At 51.2% G+C, this 23,733-nt stretch overlaps 1 protein-coding gene across 2 annotated transcripts; it reads right to left on the reverse strand.

The window, feature by feature from the left end:
• Positions 1-3,923: 3,923 nt before the first annotated feature.
• Positions 3,924-22,344, reverse strand: IFT27 (intraflagellar transport 27). Of its 2 annotated transcripts, none has more exons than XM_006194654.3 (7): positions 21,947-22,344; positions 15,073-15,152; positions 14,640-14,699; positions 13,491-13,550; positions 11,304-11,421; positions 10,277-10,386; positions 3,924-4,150 (listed from the first exon to the last, which is right to left on the reverse strand). In XM_006194654.3, exons 1-7 carry the CDS (start codon positions 21,978-21,980, stop codon positions 4,052-4,054), a joined length of 561 nt encoding a protein of 186 aa, XP_006194716.1. In that variant the 5' UTR covers positions 21,981-22,344; the 3' UTR covers positions 3,924-4,051. The 2 variants fall into 2 exon arrangements, with proteins under 2 accessions (XP_006194716.1, XP_014423190.1); XM_014567704.2 differs by lacking the exon at positions 3,924-4,150 and adding an exon at positions 4,157-4,296.
• Positions 22,345-23,733: the final 1,389 nt, after the last annotated feature.

The raw sequence follows: 23,733 nt of genomic DNA on the forward strand, positions 1-23,733 counted from the left end.
AACACACATTTTAATGCCAGAGCACATGTGTTTTATCTACCTGCTGAAGATAAAATACATGCCCCTTGAATCTCCTCACGGAAGACTGTCTAATGAAGGCAACTTTCCCAGCCATGGAAAACTACAGGGCTGGTGCTCATGGCAGAAAAGAACCACTGGGCCCAGGGACACCCCGCTTCCCGTGGCTGCCTCTCAAGCCGTCCAGATATGAACGGGGAATGCTTCCGTGGGGGGACCCCAACAAAGGACTCGCAGGGACACTGCCGAGTACCACGCAGGCATCGTGTGGGCACTGGGGAACTATGTGCTGGAACTGGGGTCTATGTTTCTAAGCAACCACCCCCAATCGTGATGGCGCGACGTGTTCCCACTCTTCCACTCGCCTGGGCTTCTCTGCCCGCTTGCTGGGTGAACCCAAGCCAGGCTGGCAGACAGTAAAAGATACCACAGAAGAGTCAGCTTCACAGAGCCAGCGAGTGAACAGAAAGAGGCCAGACTCCTGCCCCAGACCAGTCCTCGCAGAAGGAAGGAAACTGTGGAGGGCAGGGAACACAGCCTTCCTCCGTGAGCCCAAAGACAGTGAGAGAAGTGGCTTGGCTCCCGTGCCCATGGCACGTGGGGACCTGGCGCGGGAGCTTTTTGTGTTCCACTTGGATTTGGAAGTCAAGTGCTGGCTCATCTTTCTCTTCTATGGCTTGTAGGTGGTTCTAGGGCAGGACTCAGTCCCATCCAACTCCAGATACCCCAGGAGTTCCAGGACGGGTGCCAGGGGCAAGGAAGTGGAAGGGGGGCTCTCCACTTCTGAGGGGGCCGATGAACCAACCACGTCAAGAGGGTGCCAGGTGCTCTGCCCTCTCTCAGACCTAGCTTAAATGTCCCCTGCTCAGGGGGTCTTCTCTGACCACCCTATTTCATATGACCACCCCTCCCTGGCACCCACTCTGCGACCCCTGCTCTGTTACCATCTATCAGACTGCAGGACTTCCCTTTCTCACCTCACTAAAATGTAAGCTCCCTGAGGGAGGGGACCTTTGTTTTCCTAGAACAGGGACCGGCATGTAGTAGGTTTTCAGCCAAGGTTGCTGACTGAATAAATCTGCAGACACGGGCATGCATTTTGTAAGTGTTTGTTCATTGAGAATGCAGTCTTAAGGCAAGAGAAGTAATTAGTATCCACTTACTACGTTCCCCAAATAGTGAGGATGTATTAGGATATAAAAGCTATATTGTCTGCCTACTACTGGCTTCCTATTGCTTTTGTGATAAAATCCAAATTCCTTCCAGTATGGCACCTACCCACTTCACCTCCTTCTGCTTTCCCCAGCACACACCAGACAACATCCCCACTGGCCCCAAGTTCCTTGATGCTCCAAGCCCGTTCAAATCTCAGGGCCTTTGCACTTGCTCCCTGGTTGCCTGAATGGCTCCTCACCCAGGTGGTCACGTGGCTGGCTGTCAGACCTCAGCTCAAATGTCACTTTTCCTCAGAGTCCCTCCTGCCAACCCAATCCACAAATCACTAGCTCTCATAGCCCCATCCTTTGTGCACAGCACTCAGCACTGCCTGAAATTCCCTCATTTATTTACCTGTAGAACCAGTTTATTGGGGAATCTCCACTCAGTGGGCTCCAAACCTAACCCACCTTACTTTTTCTGCTTGCTTCCTCCGTCCGCTCTGCCCAGTCCCCATTCCCACTGGGTCTTCATGTCGGGCGGATCCCAGCACACTTCGGGCACGCTTAGTTATTAAAACTCAGACCAGGTCAGATCAAAACTCCAAGTCTTGGTTCAAAGCTCCTCTCCAGAAGTGGGCGAGGGGAGCAAGAGCATTCTCTCCCTCTTTCTCTGGGGCACTTTGAACAAAGTACCTTTTTGGGGTGGAGCCGCCTCCATGACTGGCATCTCCTCAGGAGGGGACAGGCATATCCCCCTTCAGCCCTGCCAGTGAACAGGTCCCTGACCTCTCCCGGCGGGGGGAGGCGCAGTGTGCCTTATCCTGCAGGGTCCCTTTGTCCAATGACTCCCCTCTATGCAGGTCCCTACATGAGCCCTCCGGGGGTCATGTACAGCTGCCTGTTCCCACTGCTGACGGTGCAGTCTTCTCCCTCCTCCCCAAACCCCCTAGAGGGGGCCGGGCACAACTCCTGGGGATGTATGCCAAGCTCCCCCAAGGACGCCCTCACCACCCTGTCCCTGCAGTTGGCACCAGGCTCCTACAGCTCAGCGAGCATGCAGCCAGGGAGCGAGGTGCCAGCCTCCTCTTCTTGGCAGCATCTCCTGTCTCATCTTAGGAGGATTCTCTAGGGGTCTCCTTTGCCCGGTTCTGGGGATGGGGCTGGAGAAGGAGTGGTACACATTCACCAACATTGTCCACCCTTACTCCCTCCTCTTGACCACTCAGTTTTCTTACATAAACGAGAAAGAGCAAGGAGCAGAGGGGCTGGGGGTGGCCCCTGGCAGCAGGGCCAATTCTGCCAACCCCAAAACATTCCAAAGGAGGTGTCTGGCCCCAGCCTTTTGTGATCTCTTTAGAAGGTAGGTTTCTTAGCATCTCTGACCACAGCTGTGGGTCCCAGTAACCAATTCTGGGGCAACTGGAAATGTCCCCTCCATGTCTCCTTGGTTGCTTATTGTAGATCTTCCCTTCTGGAACAGGGGACAAGAGACCAGCAGCTTGACATGACTAGTGCCTAGAAAAATGCCCAGCATATCATAGACCCTCTGTAACCATCTTCTCAAAGGGTGACGCAGTAAGAAGACCCTTGTGGCTACGGTAAGTTTGTGCTGAGAAGTTACAGGAGGGGTGTGGGAAGGGCCTGAGGTGGCTGGCACTGTGTCCGATGCCCTTCACTGGTATTTCACTTCTCACGATGACCTTGAGGGGCAGCCTAGACCTCACCTCCTCCTGCTCCCGGCCAAGCTCGGGAGGACGCAGAATTGGGCAACAGCTGTGGGCTGGGCTCTGGCATCCATGACTCTGACTCTGGTTCCTCATCTGTCAAAGTGAGACGATTAGACTCCACGTTGTAAGGGTTAAATTAGCTCATCTGTGTAATGTGCTTAGCGCATGTAGCGACATGGCAGGTCATAAACAAGAACCGGGGTCACTTCCATTCCATCACTATCACCAGACAAACCCAGGTCTGTCAGCCCCCAAAGCCGCGCTCCGCACAGTGTGGGTGGCGTGGGGACTGAAAGAGGGTGACGACCCCCTGAGGCCCTGGGGCTGAAAGAAGCCGAGACCCCCAGGTTAGGGTGACAGTCAGAGGCGGCCTTCGATGCCAGAGCGCGGCCCGCAGCCCTGATGTAAGAGGCAGTGAGGAACCTCTGTGGGTCTTTAATCAGGCGAGTGAAACGATAAAAGCGGTGTTTTAGGAAGATTAATCTGGCAGCAGAGACACGATGCAAAACAGTCAAGCTCAGTGCCAAGAATTATGGTTGCTGCCCGGCTCGCCGAGAGGCGGGTCATTAAAGGAAAGTGGCCTCATTCTTGGCTCCCTGGGTGCACAGGGTTCCCGGCAGCTGGGAGGGGCCGGGTCTTCAGCAAGAAGAGGCACCAAGGGCGGCCGGCAGAGGGCACTGTCTTGCCAGGGACAGTAGCCACTGCCAGGGAGCTCTGGCATCTGGGCCTTGGAACGGGCAGCAAAGCTGAGTCTGTTAGAACAAGAAGGGGGCCATCAGCTCCCCTGGCCACGCGGCAGGTTCCAAGCCGAGCGGCTCAACTGGCGCAAATTGTCGGCAGATCCCAATACCACTGTGGGATGTGCGCTCGGGGGAAGGCCCTTCAGGGTTAGGGTCAGGGATGCCCACCGTCATAAGCGCAGACTCCCAACACGGGAGGCTTTGGGGCTGCTCTGAAAGCTGGAGCCAAAGTGTAAAATGGCACAAGGGCTGCCCCGGCCAAGAACGGACTGAGAAGCTGCTTCTGCATTTTCTCCTGATTTTATTTAAAGCTGTCCCAATAGATTGGAAGTGCCCAGGCAACTCCATCTTCCAAGGAGACGGAGCCCATGCCGGGTTCCCAGCAGCACTGGGCAGTCTAGCCAGCCCCTCAGACCAGTGCGTGGAAAACCTCCAGCTTCTCCCGGTACAGGTGGTGGAACTGCTTGGCCAGGCAGTGGAAGGGCGCTTCGTAGTTTTCCATCTCCTTCTGGAGAGACAAGTTGAAGAAGTTGGTTGGTTGGTTTTAGGATCATCACAGAGAGCTGGCATTGCTCGCTCTTCCCTCCTGCCAGGGGCTCCGATCTTTGCCCCGCTTCTCCTTCACACCCCTCGGGGCAGCTGCCACCTTTATGCCTGTTTTACAAGAAGGAAATGAGCCGCGGAGACAGTAAGGTCACTTGCCCAAAGCCACACACTTGTCCATGGTGGAGCTGGGCCTGAACCTAGATCTGTTCCCACAGAGCCTGTCCTTTGAGCGACTCTCACTATATGTGTGACAGTTCGTTAAAACGAGACCCTTTCCCACTCAGTTTCAACTGAGGCCCCAAAGGTCAAAGCCAAACAGGAGACAGCAAGGACCTCCGTGCTCTGGAGGGAAGGCCAGGCAGGATGGACCCACCTCGCCTGTCGGGGGGCGCTGCTGCGGCCTTTCCTCCAGAGGAGGGGTGCTTCTCCTTCACCTGGAGCTCAGTGGGAGGGTCCCAAGAGAAGACTGCAGCCTGGGGATTTAGGCCAGTGCTGGACCGAGGAAGAATGGAGGTGAGATTGGGGCTGGCTCTTCAGATGGCCGAGCCAGGAGAGGGCAAACTGGAGACGGCCCACACTGCCTCCTCTGTCAAACTAGGGCTTCGATCTGGACCAACAGCGGGCCAAGTGGGAGCCCAGCCTGGAGGTGTCTTAAAGGGGCAGCCTCCGGGAGGGTGGTGGGTTCCCACAGGAATGGACGGCTGGGAACCAAGGCTGCAGGAAGGAGGAGGGGGTATCCCGGCCCAAGGAGGTGTCATCTGTGAGGTGGACACTGCAGGTGAGAGAGTGCCCATGGGGACAGGGAGGGCATCTCTGAAGTGCTCACGGAGCATCAGCCCGAGGCACCCGGCAAGTCCCGAGGGGCCACAGCAGGTCCCAACAATGTGAGCTGGGAGAAGCGCAGGCCCAGAAACACAGACGCAGCAGCCTGGCCCTGCTTCCCAGGGCAGGCTCAGCAGGCCGCGCTGACTGTAAATTAAGAATTTTGACAGTCGCTCAGGACTGGGCATTTCAATAACTGAAATAATGAATAATTTTGTGACTAAAGGTGCCCAAAGGATTTTTTATTATCTGAGAGAGATCAGAAAAGTTCTGGAACTTGCCCTAGATTTTCTCCACTGTAGGGTGAGAAGAACCAAGCCTACAGGGTGAGCATGACAATCTCACAGGAAAGAAAATGGTACCCTCTCAACCTAACAGCTGTCATTTCTCACTCTCCGGGTGCATGCCCTTGCATATTTAAAAATTATTTTTAAAGAAATAAGTTGGCAGAAGAAAAGTACCTACTACTTTCAAGACAGTAGCTCAAACTATGAACACACAGGAACCTGTCTTCAAACAGTTCTGGGCAGCTGGCAAAGTGCAGCCTTCATAAGAGACAGTGAAATATCCCCAACAAAATGGGACAATTTTCCAAACAAAGAATGGAACGAAGTCATCAAGCTCAGCGCCTTCGTTTTCCAGACAGTGGCAGGGCGGGGGTGGGGGGAGCAGGGGCCCAGCTGGTGTGCGCAGGGCCCAGTCTAGAACTCAGATCCCCCAGTTTGCGAAAAGCAGCCTTTCCATCCTGACAGCCCAGATGAGGGAAACACGCAAAGGAAACCAGTTCCTGCGGAGAAATTTACCTGGACTTTCCAGCCAGGGAAGTCCCAACGTGCACGGGACAAGTCGCCAAGAGCAGAACCAGAGGCGGCAGGGCTGAGAGAGTGCTGAGGGCTAAGAGGACCGTTTGTGGCCCCGCTGAGTGTCTGTACTAGGCTCATGACTGCCAAGGACAGGAAGACCGTCGCTCTCCAGTGGGACAAAAGAGCAATAATAACTCAGTTAGATGTGTAAGGCACCTTTGGTTGGGCAGAGCATTACGTCCTAGGCAACGCCAATGTCAAATAGTAAAACGTTGGATTGGTTGAAAGTATAGTTAACTATTGAATGGGAAGAGCACGACGTCCGCAAAGCACACACATGAGGATCTTGAGATGAATTTGAAAGCTCTTGAAAGCTTGGTCTTGGGAGAACGCAACATGAAAAGCAAGGAACTCAATGGAAGCAAGGCTCTTTATGCACAGGGAGTGCTCCTGAAATAGCAGATGTAAACGGAACTATTTTCCAAATGCATTAGGAGGGCTTGCCAATGACAGGATCCTTTTGTTAAGTGACGAAGCATAATCCCGCTGACATAGTCTGGACACCTGGAGAGTCGGTCTGCTTTGCGTGCAGAATTCTTGGAGCAGGCTCAGACCAGTGCTCAATCTGGCCCAGAATTCCACCCCTAAAACCCCCAAAGTAGGCTCTGTGGCAGCTCGAAGCCCCTTCTACAAGGTTACCAGACTGGACAGGCCTGTGTTCTAGTTCTGGTTCTCTGGCTCATTAGGTGGGCAACCAGGGAAAGCCACACAATCTTTCTGAGCCTGTTTGTCATCAGTAAGACAGGGATGGCGGCGGCTGACTCGTAGGTCTGTTAGAAGCCTAGATAGGTGATGTGTGCAAAACACCAGGCACACAGTGGGTGCTTCACAGACACCCGGTCCCTTCCCCTCACCCTCCTGCAAGGGGATCCAACCACTTGGATATTTCTTGAACTCGCTTTTATTTAATATTGTCCAATTTCTTACAGTAATAGACAACGCATTAAAAAAATTTTAACTTCTGTTTAAAGAAAGGCTTTTTAATTTTTTGATGTGAAAATGCCAAATATTGAGGAGCGTTAGAAAGTTATAGAGGAACCACGAAAGACCCCAAAGAGCCAAAGCAACCCTGAGAAAGGAGGACAAAGTTGGAGGCATCACATGTCTTGATTTCAAACCAAATTATAAAGAGATAGTAATCAAAAGAGTATGATCTTGGCATAAAAACAGACACAAAGACCAATGAAACAAAACTGAGAACCAAATAACCTCCACGTAGATATTCATCTACTATTTGACAGAGGAGCTAAGCATACTCATTGGGAAAAGATAGTTTCTTCAATAAATGGTGCCGGGAAAACTAGATACGCACGCGTGAAAGGATGAAACTGGACTCCTATTTTATACCACTGACAAAAAGTAACTCAAAATGGATGAAAGACTTGAACTTAAGACCCGAAACCATAAAATTCCTAGAAGAAAACATTGGAAAAAGACCCTTGACATTGGTTTTGGCAATGATTTTATGACTATGACACCAGATTTTATGACTATGACACTATAAGCGATGAAAGCACAAATCAGTTAAGTGGGACCACATCAAATTCAAAAGCTTCTGCACAGCAAAGGAAACCATCAACAGAATGAAAAGGCAACCCATGAAATGGGAGAAAATATTTGCAAACCACACATCTGATAAGGAGTTTACATGCAAACTACATAAGGAATACATACAACTCAACAGTAAAAACACAGATAATCTGAGTTTTTTAAATGAGCAAAGGATCAATAATAGACATTTTCCCAAAGAAGGTATTCAAATGGCCAACATGTACATGAAAAAAAAAAAAAGCCTGATCATTATTAACCAACAGGGAAATGCCAATCAAAACCACAGTGAGATATCACTTCCCACCTGTTAGCACGGCTATTATCCAAAAGATAAGTGATAATGGGAGTTGGAGAGGATGTGGAGAAAAAGCGAACCCTCATGCACCACTGGTGGGTATGGAAACTGGTGCAGCCACTATGGAAAATAGCATGGAGGTTGCTCAAAAATTAAAACTAGAACTACCGTATGACCCAACAATCTCACTTCTTAGTATAAAACCAGAGGAAATGAAGCCAGCACCTGGGAGAGACAGCTGCATCCCCATGTTCTCTGCCGAGACAACAGGTAAGACGTGAAAACAACCTAAGTTTACACTGATGAATGAGTGGATTAAAAAAATGTCGTGCACGCACACAGAGAAATACTATTCAGCCTAAATATTACAAAATACTGGAAAAGAAGGAAATCCTGTCATCCGTGACAACATGAATGAACCTTGAGGGCATTATGCTAAGTGAAATAAGCTAGATGAGAAAATACTGTATGTTCTCAGTTATGTGTGGAATCTAACAAAAAAAACAAACTCATAGAAACAGAGAGCAGACTGGTGGTTGCCCGGGCAGTGGTGGTGGGCGTGGGGGGTTCATGGGAGAAATGGGTAAAGGTGGTCAAAGGGTACAAACCTCCAGTTTTAAAGTGAGTATGTTCTGGGGATGGAATTATAAATTAAAAAGTCAAACGACCACGTAGGTTTCTCCTTTAGGTCTGCAGGACAACTGCTGCTGCATTTATTAAGAAGAGAGGAAGAGAAGGGCTTGGTGTCAAGACTTGGCTGTGTCTCAAATAGTATTTGGTTATATTTCCTTTTTAATTACAGCTTTCTTAACCGAGCTGCCAGTGGTGCTTCTGTTAGCATCAGCTCAGGGGGACTAGTTAACTTGCACAGTTAATACCAAGTGCTTAACTGCAGCCTCCTCAAACATAATTTATACCTGCTGGTTTCTAAACACCTGCTCGGACTTGAGACATGCAGATCAGTGGCCTTTGCTGATGGAAGTGTTGGGAGCGGGTGTTAATTTCTGAGTTCCGTCAAGTGGTCCAGGGAACTTGGGAAATTTGGGGCGGGGATGCAATTTCACGAGCACGAATGGAGGCAGGAACAGGGGAAATGAAGATATTGTTGGCTGCAGGCGGTACCACTGACTGCTTTGCCCAAAGGCGTGCTGTGTAAAAGACGGGAAGCCCTCTACACAGTAAAAGCTCACTAATTGGAACTTCATTAATTTAGCATTTGTGATCACTGGACCGGAGGTAAGACGGACATTTATCTTTGTACCATCTAGGAATACAAGGATTTAGTAATAAGAGTGTAAACAAGATTACTAGGGGGGGAATATTTGTACTTAAAAAAGCTAACATTTACTGAGTGTTTACTATGCCCCAGACTTTGTGCTAAATGTTTTTATATCCACCATCAGGCTTAATTCTCATATTTATTACTCAAAGAGGGATATATTTTGTTATCTCCATTTTATAGGTGAGGAGCTGAGGCACCAACAGGTTAACTAACGTGCCGAGGGGGCCACAGCTAGTTCTGCTTTTCACCATCAGAAATCAGAGCACCCGCCTTTCCTCGCTATAATTTCCTTAAGGAAGCTTTGGGGGGATTTAAGAAATTCACATCCATACAGCAACTGAACAGCAACATTTGTCAAGTTTCATAGACACAACAATAGTGCCTGTAGTGTAAGCAGAGTTTGAGTGGAAAATGACCTCCAGGCTATTTATTAACTAGCCCATGGACTGCCTGGGAGGGCCAGAGAATCAGGGCCAGAGACCGCAAGGCCAGGAGCGAGGTCCAAGTCACCACCAAGGGCCAGGCATGCCCCGGCGAGGGGGACAGCAGCCAGCCACCTTGGTCCCTACTGGCTCTGAAATGGATGTTTCTGGGTGGTTCCTGCAGGGAGGCCAGGACCTCAAAATTCCCCGCGTAGGAAGGGAGCTTCACCTGACATCGTGAACGAGACAAAATCATGATATCGTGGACTCACGGTGCCGGGAACCAGTCACTCTGACTGTCCCCCTTAACGAGGGCTCCTGCTGACTACACCAGAGGACACTTGTGGCCTGGGGTCACCCTGGGGCTGCAGCAAGGTGAGACAGGGAGCACTGAGGGGGACCAGACATCATGGATCCAGGTCCTGGCTCCACCCTTTATTAGCTGAGTGACCTTGGGCCGGTCACTTCACCTCAGCACGGAGTGGGAACCACGGGGCCAGCTCCTGGATCATGATTTTGAGGGTCTATGAAATAATGTTCCAACAATGCCAGAACCCATCAAGCCTCATGCAAACGCGAAGCATCACTGTAATTGAACACAATACCCTTGTATTTCTCACTAATTGAGATACAGCTTTTCCCAGGGCTGGCTGGCAGGCTGGTTGATCATGTAACACATGAGTGACTCCTACTATACTCAGGAAAGACCTTGGGCTAAGGATGCAAACATCAGTTCCAAATTAGACTCTGCATATGGCGGAATAACAACTCAACGCATGTGAGGTCACATGAAAAACCGCTTCCAGCAGAGGCCAGCTCCAGACTTCGCTAAGGCGCAGGCAGAGACACTTACCACGGACGTTTCAAAATATTCCAGGCCTTGGCCCAGTGCCCACGCCCGGGCCTGCGCTGACTCCACCACTCGCCTGCCGGCCAGGTCTGTCTTGTTCCCCACCAGCACACCTACTCAAAAGAGATAAGCAGAGCATCACATTGAACTGTGCCAGGCTGGGAGGACAGCTGGAGAGAGAAAAGAGCAAGCAGCCTGCCTCTGCAGGGTGTAAAACGTCCTCTGAGAGGGCTTGCCTGACCCAAGGTGACCGGAAACTCCGCCTTTGCCCCCGAGGGCCCCAGCAGAGCAGGTGGCCTGCGCTTTTCACACACAGCTTTTGCTCAGCCCCCTTTTCTAGACCTCACAGGTACCTGTCTGCTTTGTCTCCCTAAGGCTGCGAAGGCTGCAAAGGCGAGGACCAAACTGATGTGAGCCTTTGTGATAATTCCTAGTACATGGGGCAAACTTTAAAAATGGTCATTAATACTAATGTGAGGACTGGGCTCAGAGTCAGAGACTCAGAGGTAATTTCGTTCTGTTCCCAGCTGCAGCCGCTGTAGCTAATTTTCAAGCCTGTCTCTGGAGATCACTTTCCCTGCTCTGTAATGAGGAGAATTTGTTGATCTCACATAGGGATGACAAATAAACTGATTGAAAGCATTCAGAAGTGACAACGGGGCTTGCATGTTTACTGATGCTCCACATACAGGAGAAAATGAGGCAGGCTTCCCTGGGGTTGGCTTTCCGGAAATAACAACTCACATTCATATTGTAACACCTGACCCCTTATTATCTTGAGTCACCCCACAACCCTGCCAGGTGGGTGTCATCGGGCCCATTTTACAGACCCACACGGAGGTGTGGCAACTCATGGAGGTTTCCATGGTTGATAAGAGGCAGAATCAGTGTACAGTCCAGACCGTCACACTTTGAATCTGCCCAGGACACCCTTTTCTTGCACCCACGGCTATCTCTGCCATGACATTGCTGCTCTTGAACTTGAAGGACAGGGATGCTGCTGGAGACCCCGGGTGCCTGCAGCTCGTACCTGGAAGGACGGTGCCTGGGATCTGGGACCGAGCCTTCTCCAGCCATTTGCTGCAGTTGGTGAAGGACTGCTCACTGGTCACATCATAGACGAGACACAAGACGTTAGGACTTTCCCACTGTGGAAGAGGGACAGGATGCGCACACATCACTGACAGCGCAAGTAACTTCTAGGCTGGGAGGAAATGCGGCCTTCCAAGGGAAGGGGCCGTTGGGTGGAGGGAAATGAAAAATTCTAAAGGGGATGTGAGTCAGGAAACAGGGCCTCATCTACAGAAGAGGGCACCTGACCCACAGGAATGAATGGGAGGGCTAGGGGTGGCAGCGGTGGCAGGGAAGGCCCAGGGGAAGGTGATGACAATGGCGAAGGCGGGAGTTTGCATGGAGGCAGGCTCTCTGCTGGGCATTTTCTGTGCATCATTGGGAAACTCCCACCTTGGCAGGGCTGGTCAGAGGATCCCTACTGTGGAGCCCAGGAAACTGAGTTTGGAGAGGGAACTGACTGGCCCAGGTCAGACAGGATTGAAACATCAGGGTGGGGCTGAGGCTTTTCTCTACCCAGAAGTGCTTTGCCCTCCCGGGTTTCATTAACTCATTCTTACTGAGGGCCCACTATCATGCAAATCGATATGCTTTTCTGCTTTGCAGGCCTGAGAGGGCATCCTTTTTTCATTAGCGAGTCACTGGAAGCTGGTTTGCTTACATCTTCTTAATAAGGGCCTCCTATTCAAAATGCAAAGGGCACTTGCTGCTTCTGCTGCAGTGCATCAGCTCTAATTCAGACCAGACCAACCACTGGACAGCATTCACTGTCCCAATTAAGAGCCAGGGCTATGCTCTCAAGGGCTGTCACCTTCAGGGGCTGCTCAGAGTCCTGGGCCATCCTGCTGCCTGGCACAGGGTTGCAGAACAGCCCTGCTCAGGCTGCGATGCTCATCCTGGTCCATGTGACTCTCGGCCATGCCCTGGTTTCTGGGGGCCCCCATCCTGCAGAATTAGAGTCTGGTTTATTTCTGGGGTGTCATGACCTCCCAGGGTGTGAAGGAGAATTCTTTTCCCTCTGGTTGTCCTTGAAAGGTCAGCCCAGAATGGGCTCAGGAGGCCTCATCTTCCTGCTGCCAAGGCTATGCTGGCTCTCAGAGGTGTCCGGGATGAGAGAAGCTTATACTAAATTGCTAAGCCCCTCATATCTTCACTCCATAGACTAACTCAAGAACCCTAGCTAGAACCACACTGACCTCCTCTGCGCAGACGCAGGAGAGCCCTCCTTCCTCCAAGCCTCAGTGAGGGGACCCAGGACAGGCCTAGGATGGAGCCAGAGCCGGACTGGAAGAGCCCGGGGTCCGAGCTGGGGGGGAGAGTGTGAGTTGGTCAGGAGTGTGCGGCCCTGACTTGCCCAGACAGGGAGGCACCCAGGGCCAGGCCATGTGCACAGCAGGCATGTGGTAACATCAGAATTGCTGCGTGAGGCCAGCCCTGTGTGCAATGACCACCATTAGATCTATTTCTCTTAGACAGCAACAACAACAGAAAAAGGGGAACAGAAAACAGTTCCTATTAAAATGTAGCTGTTCTTGGAAAGGCAGGGGAGGGCCCTGGAGATCTCAAACCTTCTAATTAGCTCACTGGCCCAAATTAGCTGAACTGTTACTTCGGAAGGTACAGCAAGATGGATCCTGGGAGGATGGCTGGACTAGCCTAGGGGGGCAGCAGGGGCCTGTCCCAGAGCCCACCCTAGTGGGACCAGGGGCTAGGCAGGGAAGGTGAGCCTCACTATGGGACCTCTAGGGCACCCCCTAGAGGGGAAGAAAATCTTGGCTCCAGTCGGAGGAGGTGGAGGAGGAGGGCTGAAAGAAAACCAGCGAGGGGTGGGGGGTCCTCCAAAGAAGGGGCTCCCAGAGTAGGGGGCGGCTAGGATTGAGCCACACAGCTCTGGCACACTGGGAACCTGGTCAGTCCGTTGCCTGGCCGGGGGGTGGGGAGGGCAACCACAAATCACATGCATGAGCCGCTCCTACCCTCCAAGGGGCCAAAAGTCCCAAGGCTGGGAGGAATGCCCTTAGATTTGCCTCGGTAGCTTCTCCTGGTGGCCCTTGGTGCAGTGAAACTTTTGTGAGAGCATCACAGGGGGCAAACCTTTGGAGGGAGGTGGTGGTGGTAGTGGTTGGAAAGACCGAATGCTACTTGCCAATTTATCCAGCATTTCAGAAAACAGCTCCTTGCCGGCAGAGTCAAGAATAAAGAGTTCCTGGAATCAGAAAGGCAGGTACTGAGAAAGTCTACACGTGGGGAAACTGCTGGCAGTAAACCCCCAATATCCCTCCCAGCTCAGCTTCACGGTGATCTGCGCACACGCACACACCTTTCTCTTTCGCCCCAGGCGCGAGGAAGATGGCGGGAAAAGGAATGACCTCAAGTACAATGGTCTCCCCGACCAACTAGCTTTCTGGGCAGCGTCTCACCTCCCCTCCCCTAACCCCAGAGCAAAAATACCAGGAACAAGCTGACTTCCCACCTGGCAGAACAGAATGTGAAACAGGCTGACAAGTGCTCCGGTTTCCAAAAGGTCATCCTGCACTTTGTTAACCAAATTGATTTTCAAATCTTAAAACAATTCTTTTTAAAGGAGGTCACCGAGTAGGCCTGGGGAAGGCATTTAAAGTAGGACAGCCTGTCATCGGTCTGGATGGTGGAGGTGTGATTCTGAAAGAGGCACAGGATGACCCTTCCTGCCCATGTCCCCGCCTCCGCCGGCCTGGGTGAGAGCCCCTTCCCCGATGCTGCCATTCCAGGAAGTCTCCCCTAATTTCCCCCTTAAGCTCTCTCCAGGCATTGGCTCTCCCGCTGGGCTGGTGCTGATCCCGGGCATGCGCTGTCTGAACATTGGTACCATCATCTGCTTTGTGTATCAGATATCTGTTCATTCATCTAATTCCTTCTCACTGCATCTGGGGTACTTAACATTGTTTTTTGCTCATGGACCTCTTTAAGAACCTGGTGATTTTAAACCTTCTTTCTAGAAAAGCACATACAAACATAACATCTTGCAATTCAATTTCAAGAGTCGAGCCTTCCCATAGAGGGACTTGGGTTGAGAACCTTGATACTAAGTGAGTTCTGTGAGCGCGAGGTCCAGAGCCCAGGCTTCCTCACTTCCTCTTCCTCAGCCCTTCCCTGGAAGGCTTCCTGTGTTCCTTCACTCAGTTCCCAGATGCTCAGACAAGTCTAGGCGAAGTCCTTGCACTGCCTCTCTCCCAGGGAGGAAGACGGTGACCAATGAGCCCTCGGGCCAGCTGGAGCAGCACCGAGCTCCCTTTGGGGCAAGGGCACCACTCACCACGCTGTCCACAGTGTCAGGGACTGGCACCGTCTTCACCACCAAATCCACCCCGGTTGTCTGCAGAGATAAACGGAGACCACGCATGTCAGTGGGCCCGGGGGTGCTGGTACAGGACAGGACGAGCACCTGGCCCTGGGAGGCATATCCCCAGCTCGTGTCTGTGTTCTGGACTCACTTCTGGGGCAGAAATCAGAGAGGACCTAGTCTTGTAAGCTCCCGGCCACAAGCGAGCTGCACATGGTGACCAGCCCGCCACCAGCTCGTCTGCTTCACAGACAGCCCCACACCCTGTGGCTTGTGGTCATTCAGCAGCCCCTCGGCAGGCCCCTTAGGGCTTCCTAAGGCATTTTGGAAAGTCACCTCCCCAGGGTCATCTGATCACCGCTCCTAAAGCGATCTTTCCGCCAGGCCTGCAGCCCCCACCTCTCACCAGGGTGTAGTTCTTCTGGAAATGGGCTCCATCGCTGCGGAAAATCTGCGCCAGGGCGGTCTTGCCCACGGTTGGGTCTCCTGTGAGGTCAGAGTAGAAGAAAAACTCTGCTTTCATCCTAATCTGATTTGAGACTCTCAAACTCCAGAACACTAGTCTAGAAACCAAAATCTTCAATGAGTTTTCGGGGAAAATGTGCTTGATTCTCGTGGGAACTTGCTCTGAGGTTGCCGGCAGGGCAATGGATCCAGGAGACCGAGCCTCAGAACCCGTGAGGGCCGGTCTCGTTTCTTCCAGGCTCATCCTTTCATCCACAAAAACCGACCCAGAAGGTAACAGAGCTGAAGGAGGGCTTTGGAGCACTGGAAATAGAACTGACACTCTTCCAGTGAAACACCTCTATGGGGAAAACCCATCACTTTCAAACTTGAATTTACTTTGAAGTCTTGAAGGTGAGGAGGTGAGACCAAGCAGACTTACAAGTGCACCTGACTGAACCACTCTGAGTTTATAGCTTCCATCCTTAGAATCCTGCATACTTCTTGGTGGGAGGAGGGGAAGCACTGAGAGTTAGGTGGGTTTCTACATTTATGAAAAACAAAATTCAGGGGCTACCCTTGCCATCCTGAAACCCACTTCCAAGTGATACATTCCACCTCCACCTTATGGTGCCCATTTGTGACCAATGCGGACCCATCTTCCCAGAGGCCTCTCCCCAAAGTCTATCTGCAACAGCCACTGGTTCCTCCAAGTGCATCTTATACCTACCGAGTCTGTCTTCTCGGCTTTCCTTTGTTGGTAGATAGCCCCATAAATTGGTAACTCAAAACTAAAGGTTTATGTCCCGGTTTCAAGTCTGAGACCTTTCACAAGACTGTCAAGGGCAATTTATTCTGGTTTCTCCCGGGCCACCCAGGGCGCTGCAGGCTCACCGTGCCCGTCCTTAATTCCCCTGTGCCTTCCCCACGTCCCCAATGACGGCTCCGCCTGGCCTCCTTAGATGCCATGCTGTTTCATTGAGCAAATCTTTTCCACCTTGAGAGTCTCTCATTGACTCTCCCTCCATCCCCCAGTGCCCTGGCGGAACACCTGTCCTCTGCTTTCTCACCCCCGTGATCCTCAGCAACGTCACCACTGCACTCATGCCCTTCTGACTTGCATCCTTTGGTGCAGTTGCCTCACCTTTGCCCCCTATTTCACAAGTGGCTTTAAAGCGCCTCTTTACCTGACTTCTCGATTGCCTGTCGCTCTGTTCACTTTTCAGTTTTGACTTTTCTCACCTATCATTTTCTCCTGTGAGACAATTATTTGATTACTCGTGGCATTTCATCTCACGTTAACTCCTCGGGGTCTGAGTGAGCTAGTCAGGTCTTGCTTTTCTATTTGCCACCACCCCTTACAAGGGAACCAACATGGGTTGAGCCTCCATCATGGACTCATTCATACAATTTCATTCCTTCCCAGCTCCCAATCCCCCTCCCCACCCCCAATGGGGACTATCATTAATATCATTTGACAGATGAAGAAACTGAGGCTCAGAGAAGCTGGGTAACCCGCCTCAGATTGCAATATCACACTCTCCGCCAGAACCCACTCCTCTCCTAGAGCTTAGGGGCGCTTCTGACCCATAGCTAACACTGCCCTTATGGGACCTCATTCACCACAGCCTTCTGTGATGGGGGGGCAACCGCAGGCTGGACTGTCGTCGGTACCCATCCATCTCAGAGGAAACAGAGCACATCATTTTGCTTCTCGTGTGGTGACTGCATTCATCCATCTGACTTCAATTTTGCTTCTGAATCCAGTTGGAAATTGGCTCATCCCGCTTGTGAAATTCCCCACAGATTTGTTCTGGTTAATTTCATAAATCTTTCTTCCGACTGTCAGTCAGTCACCCACATTTATGGAAAACCTCCTGTGTCAGCTGAGGAGGGATCCAAGTGAGTGCAGGCAGGGGAGACACCTGATAAACACATTTGCAGAGCAACCCGATGACAAGTGCAAATTCAAATAGCACAAGCTCAGAACCAGAGCATCTGAGGGCATGTGGAGGAGAGAGGTGGACGAGGGGTTTCGTCAGCCTGGTGGACCTCCTGGGAGGAGGCTTAGCCCGGGGTGACGGCGGCAGGGAGGGGCACTGCTCTCGACAGAGAGGGTGCCGTCTTCAAAGGCACCATGCAAGGTCACCCGTGACCTCATCATCGCCAAGTCCAATGGTTTTTCCTCAGTTCTCCTGCTCCTTGATGGCTCTGAAGGATGAGTCAGGCTTGAATCAGCGCCCTCCCCCACAACCCTCTCCCTAGCCCTCTGGCCCCGTGGACCCGGTGACCCTGCACCTGCCTGGTTCTCCTGCTGCTCTGCCTACTCCTGCCTCCAAAATGTGGACACTCCTGTGGGTCTGTCTGTGGTCCTCTGCTCCCATGTACTCTGTCCCATTTACTCTCTTTACCTTTGTCAATTCTCGCGCCAGTATCCGTCTCCCAAGCTTTGTGTTTCCAACACCCTGTGGATGTTTCCACCAGAATGACAGGGTTCACATACTCTCAGTGTGGCTGGATCCTGAGCAGTCACGCCCGCCTGTCTCACTTGTTCTGTTTGTGATGTCCCCTTTCACTCTCTTCTGTCCTGACTTCACCCGCAGTCACCTCTGATGGCTCCCTCCCCTTCCCTCCACTTTCAGTTGGCCTCCTCCTCATTCCTCACATCATTCCTTGCTGTGTCTCTAGCCCACATTTCCTTTGTCGCCACAGCTGCCAACACTGCCCCAGTTACCTTGAACTTCAACCCAGGCTTCTGTCTTAGCCCCAAATCCACCAGTCCATGCTCTGCCTTGTGATGCCGGGGTGGGGACTCTGCACACACATTTCTCCTTTGACAGGGGCCTCCCAGGCTCTGCCCATGTGAGTTCTAGAGCAAGACCGGAAGGCTGGAGTGGGGGAAAGGACCTGCTCCTTCCCCTTTGCTTGCTATTCCTCTTAGCCTTATCCTAGTGATGGCCTTTACCCCAGCAGCAGATGTTATCTGCCGCCTCCAGCTGTGTTTTTGTTCCATGTCTTTGCACTCCGGGATCCGCCTTATTACCCCACCTCGGGGATACCAGCAGCAGTGGGCAGTGCCCTCTTCTCAGAGATCTGCAGCCCAGCTCCCAGGACCCTTCTGAACTTCCAGGTTCTGATAACCTGCCTTCTTCCCTCTGTTCCCCCCGCCCTGTGATGAGGCTCCTTCCTGCAGTTACTCTCCATGCTGCCCTTTGCCTTTCCAGTCCTTCAGAACCTGTTTAATGAGCATCCCACACTAAAATCTTCACTGTTGAGTTACCTCGTGTAGTTTCTGCTTTTGGCCGGGAATTTGCCCCATATAGCAAATTTGGTACCAGGAGTGCTCCCAAGACACAGACCCTCAGGATGGTCTGGAATTGGTTTGGTGGTGTCTTGCCCTAACACGGGGCTGAGCTCCTGGCCAGTGGGCAATGGGTCCATGGCATGCAGTGGCACCACCTGCTGGGTACCACCGCAGCCAGGGCAGTGCCATCCCCTCCCCCTCCCCCAGAGGTCTGGATCCCAGCTCGGGGTGGGGATGGGCTTCTTTTTCGAGCTTCTGACAAGCCTGACCTCTAGCTACCACTTCTGTGTCATCACAACATTGTCTTTGGGCTTTTCAAGTTCTCTGACACCTGCTAAACCAGTTCCATATATTAAAGTCTCTCTGTTGAAAAGCCTAATGTGTTTTCTGTTTTCTTGACTGGGTCTTGACTGAAAACACTTCCCAGCTGGCCCTCTCTCCTGTTCATTTTTCTCCCTGCTCTAACCCACCCTGAGCTCAGCATCCACAGACATTCACAACACAGTGCATTCCTCCTGCCACGCTCTCACACAGAGCCTGTCAAGGACACCTTCCACGGTACATCTCTCTCCACCTGCCAACTCTCTGACTAGCCTTACACAAAATCTGGGCTTTCCACTCCTATTCTCTTGATCCCTGAAAATTCCTCAAGGATAACCTCCTTCCAGGTCTCCTTAATCGAAATCCAAATCCTGCCCATTCTCTGCCAGGCAAAGCTCAAAGAAGGTCCTTCCTGCACAACCTCCGAAGGTCATCTCTCGATCCTCTGTCTCTACCTGTGTGACTCCTGTGGCTCCCCGCTGGCAGCCTAGGGCTTGATGTCAGGGCAGCCCTCCAGGGAGGCACGATTATTGTCCCCAAGTAGGTTGAGAGGCAGTACAGCATAGTCCTTAGGGCACAGACTCCAGCTCCATCACTTTCTAGCTGTGTGACCTTGGGTCTATAATCTCTCTGAGCCTCAGTGGCCACATTGACAAAAATGCAGATAATTAGCACCTATCTCATGGAATCATTATGAGGATTTAATGAGTTACTATGTACAATGCCTGCCAAATATTAAGTAATAGTTAAGTGATTTTGAGGCACATAAAATACAGAGAAATGTTAAGTGTCATTTTCTCTCTTCATCTGAACCAGAACAATCAGCAGTTGTGCCTTGAGGTATTTCTCTGGTCCCCGGCACACAAAAGGCATTTGATTCTTGGTTGCTATGTTATAAGTGGCTGTGCACAACTCAGTACTTCCTTGAGCGCAGAGGAGGCCTGGTTGGTCCTCATGCTCCCAGTGCCCCTTGAGTGGCGACTCACACATAGTAGGTGCTCAGTAAATATGCGGACTGAATAAGCACTGAATTGAGTATCAGATCCTTCAGTGACTAGCTATGCGAGAGAAAAAAGGCCGACTGGCTCCATGCAAACAGTAGACCTGTGAGGGGAAAGGAAAAGTAACACGGGGGGGGGGGGCGGGTGTAGAACGAGAATTTGTTGGGTGGTGGAGGTGGGGCTGTACACAGTGAATCCACTGTGCTGAGGTCTGCTGGTCCCTGGAAACTTCCAAGAGGAGACATCCTTGAGGCCTCGAGAGGAGGCTGCCAATGGAGGGCTGGGTTGGAGTTCAGGCGAGACTTCCCAGGCAGTGGATGAAATCAGATAAAACAAGTACCTGAGGGAGTGGGTACAGAGAAGGGCTAAGAGTCTAGAATCGAGACCTAAGGAGGATAGAGTTTGGGGCTAAGAACAAAGCTCTGGAAATCAGATCACCCGGGTCTATGTCCCAGCTCAGCTGCATCCAGCTGAGTGACCCAGGGCAGGCGTCCTAACCTCTCTGGGCCTCAGCTGCCCCATGTGGATGAAGACGACACTAATACTGACACCACAGGGTCATTGGGATGACCTGTAGTGAGAGTCTAGCACAGCGCTGGCACATATCGGGTGCTCAGCAAGTTAGCCTCGAGATGGAAGTTGAATTAAAAAAGAAATAAGAGAAAGAATAGTCAGAGACAGAATCCCATTTAAGGACCTACTGTATAGCACAGGGAACTATATTCAATTTTTTGTAACAAGATACAGTGGAAAAGAATCTGAAAATATATGTTTATATATATGTATGTATGTATATGTATAACTGAATTGCTTTGCTATACATCTGAAATTAACATTATAAATCAACTACATTTCAATAAAAAATAAAATTAAAAAAAATCTAACTTCAGAAAAAAACATTCCGACCTAATTCATGAGGAAACTGAGGCTCAGAGAAGTACTCTGTCCAAGAGGACACAGCCAATCAGAGGAACAGCAGAATTATTTTTGTTACACAATACTGCCTCCCCTGGCGCTCTGGAAACTAGAGACCTCTCTTGAGAACCATTCATTTCTTTTGCTTCAGTCTGATTTGAGTGACTATTGTCAGTCATCTTTCTGTGTGACCCTTTTATTTCCAAATTGAAAAAGTCATTAAACGTATCATCCATTTCAGTCTGGAAGAGAGGAATCCAAAAAAGGAATCTCTTTTTCCTCTATATAATTTCTTGCTGCTTCTTTTCAGAGCCAGTCAGAAAAACCCGGAAAGGTCACAGATTTCAACAGTATCACAAGTTAAGAATTTTGGATTTGGGCAGATCTGGGGTTGAAATCCTGCCTATGACCTTCCTTTGCTAGGGGGTGACCTTGAGAAAGAGATTTCACCCCAGTGCCTCAGTAAGGTCAGAACAATACAGCACTCACCCCTAGTGTGCCACGTACTATGCACATACACAGGATTAAATGACATAACGTGCCTGACATGCAGTGTGGATTCAGGAAAGTACATATGTGCTCTGTGGTCCCAGCTATCCATAATTCAGGGAAAAGTTTTTCTAAATGAGCAGACTGATACAAAGAGAACACCACAAATGTGCATGCCACGTGTTCATTTATTCTACAAATATTTATTGAGTACCTACTATGTTCCCGATATTGTTCAGGGTGCTTGGGATGTTATCAGTTAAAAAAGCCAAAGATTCCTGCTTCGGGGGATTCAACATTTATGTTCTCCTGAGTACAGGGCAGAACAGTACCTTTGAGTCTTAAAGACAACACACATGGCCTTTTGCAAACTCGGTCAACTGCACATTACTGTAGCCTCTCCCTGTTTTCAGAGGAATGGGGTCAGGAAAAAAAATCTCATAAGTAAACACCACCAAAGTCACTGATGCCTAACTCTGGGGTACAACAAATGGTTTAGTTGAAGCACTTATGGTATGCTTAGCTCGATTTTTAACGAGTCTGTCCTCCGAAGTGCAGCTCAAACTGGTGACGGTTGTCTCAGAGTACGACAGGGAGCGCGGGAAACCAGCTGGAGCTACAAATGTGCTCTGGAAGATAATTCTTCCATGCCTAATGTAATTTACTCACTCAGTAATTGCATTAACTCGTCTTTGGGAGACAGAAAGGGAAAGAGGGTAGGCAATTTACGTGAACAAAAGCTCTTGATAGCTTATGAAGTCTCTGGACTCCGGAGACTGTATTCATTCGCAAGTTTTCAGACTCACCTGCCAGGATGCATTTCGCTGCCAGCTTCACCATGGCAACCAACCACCTCCACGGACTAGATAGAAGAGCGGCAGCTGGAAGCGTTGGTGGCCCTGCCTGGGAAGGGAAGTGGGGAGGGCTGGCCCTTAAGGGGCCTGTGTCCGCGGTGGGGAAAGGGACAATGGGGCCTGGACCCGCCGGCAGTTGGCTGGAGGGATATTCGGCGCTAGGGTCGCGGAGGGACGCAGAGAGGCGCCAGATGGAGCCGCGCTCAAGGCCTCAGAAGGCAGTCTAGAAGGTGCCAGCGAGGCGACACGGCTCCCGTACCCCGCCCAGCACCTGGCAGTGAGGATCGGGAACAGTAACCCGGGAACCCTCCGGCTGCAAGCACCGCGACAGAGGTGCCTGCCCACAACCACGCCCGCCTGCTCCGCCTCCTCCTCTTCGCTGACCTTCGATTGGCTGTCGCCAAAAGCTCCCACCCCGGAGGCTCTCGGAGGCCAGTGGGAGGAGGGGGCGTGGCCAACAGCCCTTCCTCGCCAGACAATTCGTAGTGGTATCTGCTCTTCAAGCTAGTCCCGCTTGACTAATAGTTGCAGGAGCTGCCAATCGCCTCCACCTCCCGCGGGAAAGTTCAGGGAAAAGAAGCGCCAACGTCTGGTATGCAGAAGTGGTGATAGAAGAAGCCTTCTGATTGGCCAGAGGCTGGCTTAGACCATCTTCTGAAGGAATGGGGATTCGCCGTATCCTTCTGGAAGTGGGTTCGCCCACGAGTGGGAGGGTCGGGAGCGCGGGAGACTGGAGCGGCGCTTGCGCAGTAGACGAGGCTGCTGTTGCGGGAGCGGAGCTCCGAACCGGTTTGATATCGCGGAAGTTCTTGCGGTTCTCCCACTTTCCAGATTTCGGGGAGCGCTGCGTAAGGTCCATCAAGAAACCCAGTCCTTGGCCCGCATCTCGCAGGGAAATGATTTTTAAAGCCCAGGGTTGTTACTGCACTTTAAAATGTAAAATATGAAAGTTATGTCTGTGAACAAAGGGAGACAAGTGAGCTTTGATGTGGGGGAGCGGTTGGACTCAGGAATTTGAGGCTATACTTTCCTCTGGGTCCAGCCCCTCTTGTAAAATGGAGAACGTTATTACATCCCACACACTGAATGAAAGCGAGCATCCAGGACACTGCCTGTCCCACAGGGACGTCCCGTATCAGTTCCGGGGAGGCTCCTCTTGCTCTGCCGTCAGGAATCCCAGAATGAAATCACTGCCATCTTCCTGACCTGGGCACGTCGCCTCAGCCCTGAGCCTGTTTCCTCACCTTTAAAAATGCACTAGTGAAACCCACCTCAGGGGGTTGTCCTGAGGCTAAAAAAGAAAGTCTGTAAGTGCCTGGTACATAGTAGGTGCTCAACAGTGAGGAATGGATGAATGAGAAGAGATTTAGTCGGACAGATTTGGTTTATCACCACTATCATAGGTTTGCCAGATGCATGCACTCTTGTTCTCACTCCTGTGGCCCCCTTGGGATGGCTTCCTGCTGAAAAGGACTCTCAGCCAAGATGTTTGCCCCTGGGATTTGCCATCACATGCCTTTGAGTTACCTGGAACTTCTCTCAGCTGCTCGGTATCTTACTGCAGCTGCCAGGCTTGTGCAGAGCAATGAACATGCACACACCTCTATGAATTGCTATGAATGCTTCAGCCTTGAATCGGGAATGAAATGATGCAAGTTGTCTGGAATTTTCTTTCCTCGGCAATCAGTCCTAGTGTGATGGTTAAGACCTGTCTCCTGCATTTCCCTTACCTACTCTTG

Source organism: Camelus ferus, chromosome 12 (assembly GCF_009834535.1).
Source record: "Camelus ferus isolate YT-003-E chromosome 12, BCGSAC_Cfer_1.0, whole genome shotgun sequence".
NCBI classification, from domain to species: domain Eukaryota; kingdom Metazoa; phylum Chordata; class Mammalia; order Artiodactyla; family Camelidae; genus Camelus; species Camelus ferus.